The following is an 8,959-nucleotide window of genomic DNA, read 5'->3' as shown; positions in this document are numbered from 1 at the left end:
TTGCCACACTCATTACATTTGTAAGGTTTCTCTCCAGTATGAATCCTCTGATGTCTTGCGAGATATGAATTTTGACTAAAGACTCTGCCACATACATCACACTTATATAACTTCTCTTCTGTGTGGATTAACTGATGTCTACTGAGTTTCGATCTGTAATTAAAGGTCTTGCCACACTGATTACATATGTAAGGTTTCTCTCCAATATGATCTCTCTGATGAATTGCAAGGTCTGAATTTCGACTATAAACTTTGCCACATACATCACATTTATATAATTTCTCTCCTGTATGGATTATCTGATGTCGAGTGAGGGTTGAGCTCTGATGAAAGGTTTTGCCACACTCATTACATTTGTAACATTTCTCTCCAGTATGAATTACCTGATGGCTAGCAAGCGATGATTTTTTACTAAAGACTTTGCCACACTCATCACATTTGTAAGGTTCCTCTCCAGTATGAATTCTCTGATGAAGTGCAAGGACTGCTTTTTTACGAAAGGCCTTACCACAGTCATTACATTTGTAAGGCTTCTCTCCAGAATGAATTCTATGATGTTTTGCAAGGTATGAACTTACACTAAAGACTCTGCCACACACATCACATTTATATAATTTTCCTCCTTTATGAATTACCTGATGTTTCCTGAGGTTCGAGCTATGATGAAAGATTTTGCCACACACATTACATTTGTAAGGGTCCTCTCCAGTATGAATTGCCTGATGACATGCAAGCGCTGCTTTCTGACTAAAGACCTGGCCACACTCATTACATTTGTAAGGCTTCTCTCCAGTATGAGTTCTCTGATGAACTGCAAGATTTGAATTTCGACTATAAACTTTGCCACACACATCACATTTATGTAATTTCACTCCTTTATGGATTATCTGATGTCGAGTGAGGATTGAGCTGTGATAAAAGGTTTTACCACACTCATTACATTTGTAAGGTTTCTCTCCAGTGTGAATTCTCCGATGACTTGCAAGGGTTCCTTTCCGACTAAAGACCTTCCCACACTCGTTACATTTGTAAGGTTTCTCTCCAGTATGAATTCTCTGATGAAGTGCAAGGATTGAATTTCGATTAAAGACTCTGCCACATACATCACATTTATATGGTTTTGCTCCTGTATGGATTAACTGATGTCTTCTACGATTCGAGTTGTGATTAAACACTTTATCACACACATTACATTTGTAAGGTTTTTCTGCAGTATGAATTCTCTGATGAACTGCAAGGTTTGATTTGTGACTAAAGACTTTTTCACATATGTCACATTTATAAAACTTCTCTTCTGTATGGATTACCTGATGTCCAGTGATGTGTGAGCCATGATCAAGGGTTTTGCCACACACGTTATGTTTGTAAGATTTCTCTCCAGTATGATTTCTCTGATGAACTGCAAGGTCTGAATTTCGACTAAAAACTTTGCCACATACATCACGATTATGTAATTTTTCTTCTGTATGGATGATCTGATGTCGAGTGCGGTTTGAGACCTGATGAAAGGTTTTGCCAGACTCAATACATGTGTAAGGTTGTTCCCCGTGTGCCCTCTGGTCCTGTGTCAGTGCTGAAGGATGCACAAAATCATTCCCATTTGTATCAGAAATGCTAGTCTGGACGACAGGAGTAACTGTCTGAGGTGGTGAAAATGAGGCACTACTGTTGATATTCTTGTCAGCTTGATTAAATTCACCAATTTTTTGTTCACTTTTAAATATATGCAATTCATCCCGAAAGCTTGATGCAAGCCTATTTTCAATAGGCTTAATTCCTGCAACACTCCTACCAAGTCCATCTCTCTTATCAGCAGGATTTTCATTATGGGACATAGGAGTTCCTTTGTAATTTCTTACCTCATCTCTCTGCTGAGACTCAAAGTCAGATATATTTTCCTGGATTCCCCTGAGGTTAAAACGTTTCACTTTATTCCCTTCATGTCTTCCCAACATCACTGTTTGTAATACTTCTCCTCTACCAGTGTTTACTTTTAGTTGTAATTTCTTGATCACGTGTGTCGGAGAGATGTCTAGAAGATAAAAGAACCATAAGTAGCCTATTCATTTTAATTCATAAATAAACGCTTCATGTTAAATACCTGATATTACAGCAAAACTAACACTTATACCAAAGTTATTAACTTTCCAACAAAGATCTTCAAGTTTTTAGGAACACAAAAGGAATGATTCTTCACTAAAGAAAAAGTGATTAACTTTAGGGTACTGTACTTTCAAACAACGTATGCCAAAAATACTCACATAGGAATAACTTCTGTTAGCTATCAAAGAAAGTGTATATTTCCACCATGATGTATAAGCACACACCAATTCACAGTAAACATACTGCTGTCTCATAGCTGAGGAGAAAAATACATTACACTATGCGTATATTCTGCATACCTATTATTCATAAATAATTGCTAAATCGCAGACAATATGTTGTAACAGTCAGTAATAGAAAACTAGCAGGAATTCCCTGGCGGACCTGTGGTTAGGACGCCGCACTTTCACTACAGAGGGCCCAGGTTCAATCCCTGGTCAGGGAACTAAGATCCCACAAGCTGTGCAGCATGGCCAAAATAAAAGGAAAAAAGAAAACTAGCATATTAATGAATAATCTAAATGAGTTGCAGATAGAATTGGGAAACAAATATAGCATAGAGAAAATGAAGAATTTGATAAAACAACTTTTTAAAAAGCAAAATATTTTTCTCAGTACCTCCTATAAAACTATGTATCCATGAAAAAGCATAAAACATCTAAAAGCCAATCATCCGTAAATCAAAATTAGATATTTATGAATAAAATATTCTCCATTTATATTTACAACCAATTAATGGAGCAATTCCCAACCTATGAAGTGCCCTTAAACATCCAGCTCATTGGCTCCACAATATACATAATAAAGAGTGAGCAAGTGGTAAATTTATTAACTACTACGGTCAGAAACGACATCGTTGAGACAAACTGCAAAACAAACAAACAAAAGAAGCATACGATATAAAATGCAAAGGGACGTCAATAAACATGACACACTATTAATATATCTTGATATACAAAATTACCTTTTGAGTCTCTACTAAAAACGTGCACTATTCTAAGGCATCTAACAGTAATAATTTCCCTTAAATGGCCTGAAGAAACTTACCACAATTTTTCAAATTAGGACAGAGGACTCACAGTTTTCTGTACGTGATCCCAACTGACACAGAAAGTAGTGAGAGAAACAGGATTTGAACCTAGACCTACAGACTAAGACAACATCACTTAAGCATGACTACCCAGACAAGCAGTATAAATTACAAAATATCACAGAAAATTCCAAGAGTTTAAAAAGAAAACTTCAAGGGAGATGCAAGAAGACGTGAGCTGTGTAACTAAAAATGTTGTTCAGGCATCCCTCCTAGAAATGGTTTCTGGTGCATCACTGGAGGTGTCACTCCACCTCATAAGCTCTCTCATTAAGATGCTTCAAAATTAGGTGTAGACGTAGAATGAACGATGGTGCACACACAGGTAACGAAAAATATGGCATCAACAACAATTTACTCGACAGTGTGACAAATATGGGGATGTGAACTTGGACACTTTTCTTAGGAGAAATCCCTATGCCATTTAACTGAGGCTGAAAGGGAATGGTCATTAGCATATACGAAACACTGTCACAGTGCCCTTGAGACATGCCTTTGTGTCACTCCACAAAAGCAGAAAAAAGAATGTGGAAAGGCTAATCGGCCAGGCTCTGATGGTAACCTGGAACATGCTGAACTCTCCACTAAATAGCCTGAAGTGGTGATTCTGTGTGTAGCAGGAAAATGTTACAAGATATGAGGAAAAGTATTCTCTGTAAGAATTTTCTGTTACCCAGTAAACCCACTCCATAGAGAGTCCACCAGAAGTTGTCCATTAACTAAGGGTGGATTATCACAGCAAACAAACTAGAAAAATTTCAGAGCCTTGGACGATGTATTTCAAAAGCAGAGCTACAGAGGCACAATCATACAAACTTAGAGGAGTAGCAAATCAGGAAGAGTACACAGTTCCCAACTAGGTAGCGCAGTACACGAGGGGAAAAAACGCAAGATATGTGTGTCCGATTCTACAGGACCTTCAGACGGAACCATGAGCTTTACCCACAGATGCCAAAGTAAAACCCTGAAATATTCACATATTCACCTCATGAAAGATTGGGGATTAAAAAAAGGATCTCTCTGTCCATTATCTTTACAGTTTTCCTAAGTAAAAGTTACATACGATCCATTCAAACTGGCTGTTACACACATCCTGCAGTTTGTGGCAAAAGCAGAACACAAGAAATGGCTGAGGGATCTAAATAAGCAGACAGGGCCTGAGACAGCTCCATGCAGGTTCTGAGGTGCCAGATGGAGTAAGAGAGCAGCCAGTGTCTCCCATCTTCTGATTACGTATCCTAAAAACATCAAATGTGGACGGAACTGGGAAAGGTTCAGGTATTGAGTCTGGAGGCATCAGCTCTTATCTATATGGACTGAGAACTGAGCTTCCAATAAAATCATGCCCTGAGGGAGAGATGAGGGGGACAGAAACCCCAATAAAACAGCTCGCTTCGGACAACTGGCACTCAATTGAGCGGGAGGCTTTGGGATCACTGGGCAGCAGGGACTCACTTCCAGCCTGCCAGACTCACGGCCTGGTCTCGACCCTCCTGGTGGGCATTTCTCTGCTCAGGGCCGCTGCCAGCCCGGACTGGCAACATTTTCTGCTGAACATCCCTAGGCAAGATACGAGTGCCAGGGAGGGGATGGATTCCTCCCTCCACAAAGCGCCTCCTAGCCCATGCTGGGCATGTTCCAGGAATGGGAACTGGCTTTCAACTTTCACCACAGGCCACCCTTAGCCAGCAGGAGCACACTGAGGAAATTTTACCGTCATATTCAACGCATGAGAAAGCTGACCGTTTTTCCCCCTGCTGCCAACACAACACACAGACATCAATAAATGACACTAATAAAATGTGCTACATTTAAAAGAGAAACGAAAAACAGCCCGCCTCACACTCCTCAAAGTCAAGCAACAACCAGTTCACGGGAGCCAGACACAGAGTGCTGTAGATCATGATAAAGACTTTGCCTTTGCCTCTGTAGGAGCTGCAGCACCACTGCAGGGTGAAAGAATGCATTTTACATGTTGAAAGAGTGGTTATGGAGTTATGGAGAAGAAAAACTTCCCTCTGAGAGTTCATAATAATAAACAAACATTGGTACTCTCATAGAACTCTCCAACAGGAGTGTTCAGAGTTTCTCAAACACTACTGTAATAATGAGGCTTCCCCTCAGCCCTTCTGAGATCTGACCTATATTCAAACTTTGATACAACCCCAAAGGCACTCACCTCACTATCTGCAGCCTAGGGCTCTTTCTCTTGCTACAAACTGGGTAAAATATTCAGATGAGAAACAGAAATTCCTCCAGTTAAGAACAAAGAAACATGATTAGCTGTGGATTTTCCAGAAACTTAGTTCTTTGTTCACCAGAGGATGGAGGACGTTACCAATGGGTCTAGAAAAATATTTCAAAAATTCATCCACTACTTGCCTCCTTCTGAATACACAGGGAACAGTATAATATGCAGAAACATAGTTCTTTTCCTAGAACTCCCTAATCAAAAGCCCATGGGTAGAAAATAGGAAAGTGGGTATATCAAAAGCTTGCCGTAACTACATGAGCTCTGGAACAACCCCTGATGCATCATGAAGTGCGCAGATCATCGTAAGAAAAGGTAGGTTTATACTCCTGATGCCATATCATGAAGCGTTTCACATCTGAGTCAACAGGGATTTCATATCAGTCAAGGAAAACCAGCTCAAATGAGGCACACAAAGGAAATGCAAAGATACCAAGGGAAGATCCCTACTTCTAGAGGGATGTTATCCTCACCTAGGGAGAGCAGGTTCCTGTAGGTCTCCAACATCACGTCCCTGTACAAGGCTTGCTGAGCGGGTTCCAGGCATTCCCACTCCTCCTGAGAGAATTCTATGTCAATATCCTTGAATGTCAACTGTTCCTGAAATGAAAATACATTTCACCAAGGAGTCCTGAGGAGAGTTCTTATTTGCACACAAAATGACAAGAAGAGAGGGGTAAGGATGAATTCAGTTTTCTGACAAAAAGAGAGGGGTAAGGATGAATACGTTTTCTGACAAATCCACGTAAAGGTATTTGGAGCAAATTATCAGTCTCTAATTTTAATTTCTTATGCTTTTTCATGAGATTATGATATCTTCCAATTAATGTGGAGTTTTCATTTTTGTGGAAAATATATGAGATACATACAAATAAAATTCAAGAATGGATTGTCTATGCGGAAGTATTACATATTATGTTTTGCATACTGAGTGATACTCAATATCTAGATGAGCTATAGAATGAGTGATGTCTTAAGTCCACAGTGGCTTTAAAAAAAGTCAAAATCTTAAATTATGATGATGACGACAGCAGCAATGACTAACAGTGGTTGAATACTTCCTATATGCAAAAAACTACTCTAAAGGCTTTATAGATGTGAGCTTGTTATCAACCTAACAGCTCTTTACAGTAAGATCTGTTCCCATCTTACAGAGGAGAAAACTGTCAGAGACAGTCTGAGCAACTCAAGTGAGGTTAAGAAGCTAAGAAATGACAGAGCAAGCATATGAACTAAGGTGGCTGGGCTCTGCAATTGAAGCTAAAGAAGCAGAAAATTTAGTAACAGAAAGACCAGTGAAAGTACACTGACAGAGAATTCCTGGAGAAACCTTGAAAGGTCGCTACAGATGTGGGCACACACAAAAATGTACATAAAATGTTAGTAATATTATTACTATTTAAACCATTAAGGGAATTCCTTGGCAGTCCAGTGGTTAGGACTCTGCACTTTAATTACCGAGCATCCAAGTTCAATCCCTGGTCATGGAACTAATACCCTGCAAGCCGAGCAGTGTGGCCAAAAAACATTTAAAAATTGAAAGAGAAAACAAAAAACATTAACAGGAGAGTGTAGAAAAAATTCAAGGCCATGGAATATATTTAAGATATCATTTCAACTGAAAAAGATATTTTACGCAGTAATAAAATCATGATGTCCTTTATCAAACCATGCACTTGAACATTCATAAACTCTTGCATAAATATGTAAACACACAATTAACTGAAATGAGAGTTGTCTCTGGACATATTTTTGCATCATTTTTTTCATCATCAATTTTATTCAAGTGAATTTCAGCATCTTTGGGACAATGAAAACGTATCAGCTACAGTAAATGGTACTAGCATGAAAACATAGGATACTTGAACTCTGATCTCACTAGATACCTATATTCAAAAATATAAATACAATTTTATCCACTAAAATTGACATATGAAGGTATTAATAAATATAAAACAGAGTTAACTAGAACATTTCACCATACACCATAATCAAAAGAAAACACTTGATGCGTTTCTCTGTAACTACCCTGGAGTGAAGGGGGCTGACTAGGTCTCCTGCCTTTTGCCACGGTACGATGTGCCTGAGTAGAGGCAACTAGAAGAAATAACAGGAAAAACAGAGAACAAGAGTGAGAAAAACAGAGAAAATGTGTCAGAGAGTTGGAACAGTTAACGTTCACAAATCTGAGGAGATGGACAGGCAAAAAGTTAAAGGATGGAAAAAGATAATCCGTCCTAAAGAGAGCACAGGTGACTATATTATACCATACAAAATAAAGACAAAAACTGACACGAAACAAAGGCTATTATATAATGATATAAGGTACAAATCACCAAGAAGATATAAAAATTATAAATACGTATAACATTAGAGCTCCCCCCCAAAATGAAGTAAACGTTAATAGAAATAAAGAGAGAAGTAGACAGCAGCACAATATCAGTATGAGACTTCAACACCCTAGTTTTACCTACAGATAGAAACAAAAAGAAGATCAATAAGGAAACAGAGGCCTTAAACAACAATATAGGACAACTGTACGTAAGACATGTACAGAACACTCCACCCAATGACAGTAGAAAACACATCCTTCTAGAGCACACATGAAACATTTTCCAGGAAAGACCACACCTTAGGCCACAAAACAAATCTTAACAAATTTAAGAAGGTTGAGATCATAAAAAGTATCTTCTCCAACCACAATGAAAAGATACTAGAAATAAAGAGCAGAAGGAAAACAGGAAAATCCCCCAAATGAGGAAATTAAACAGCCCATTCTTAAAGAAGCAACGGGTCAAAGAAGAAATCACAAGGAAATTTTAAAAATATTTGAATGAGAATAAAAACGCAACATACTAAAATTTATAACATGCAGTCAAAGCTGTATTAAAACAGAAGTCAAGGACTTCCCTGGCACTTTGGTGGTTAAGATTGTGCTTCCATTGTAGGGGGTGTGGGTTCGATCCCTTGACAGGGAACTAAGATCCCACGTGCTGCATGGCACGGCCTTAAAAAAAAGGTCTACGATGTTAAATGCTTACAACGAAAGAGGGAAAAGCAGGACCTCCCTGGCGGTCCAGTGGTTAATATTGCATGCTTCCACTGCAGGGGGCATGAGTTCGATCTCTGGAAGGGGAACTAAGATCCTGTATGGCACACAGCATGGCCAAAAAAATAAAATAAAATAAAATATCTTTAAAAAGGGAAAAGATGTCTACACTGCTGTTCAAGAAAGTACTGAACGTCCTAGCTAGAGCCATTAGACAAGACAAAGAAATCAAAGATATGAAAATTGAAAAAGAAGTTAATATTGTTTTTTTGCAGGTGACAAGGTTTTATATATACAAAACAAAAAGATTCCACAAAAAAACGACTACTTCAAAAGAAAACTTTACAAAAGTTGCAGCATAAAAACATCAGCACAGGGCTTCCCTTGTGGCGCAGTGGTTGAGAGTCCGCCTGCCGATGCAGGGGACACGGGTTCGTGCCCCGGTCCGGGAGGATCCCACATGCCG

General features: G+C 38.9%; 1 protein-coding gene across 1 annotated transcript; it reads right to left on the bottom strand.

The window, feature by feature from the left end:
* Positions 1–7: 7 nt before the first annotated feature.
* LOC114890579 (zinc finger protein 665-like) lies at positions 8–6,056 on the bottom strand (the record flags this gene model as incomplete). The annotated part of the gene is made up of 2 exons (XM_029214204.1): positions 5,918–6,056; positions 8–2,032 (listed from the first exon to the last, which is right to left on the bottom strand). Coding segments are annotated over exons 1-2 (2,059 nt in total), but the record flags the coding sequence as incomplete, so codon positions are not given.
* Positions 6,057–8,959: the final 2,903 nt, after the last annotated feature.

This window comes from Monodon monoceros, unplaced genomic scaffold, assembly GCF_005190385.1.
Source record: "Monodon monoceros isolate NGI ecotype Baffin Bay Population unplaced genomic scaffold, NGI_Narwhal_1 Contig598_ctg1, whole genome shotgun sequence".
Classification (NCBI taxonomy): Eukaryota; Metazoa; Chordata; class Mammalia; order Artiodactyla; family Monodontidae; genus Monodon; species Monodon monoceros.
This window is presented reverse-complemented; position numbering and strand designations above follow the sequence as displayed.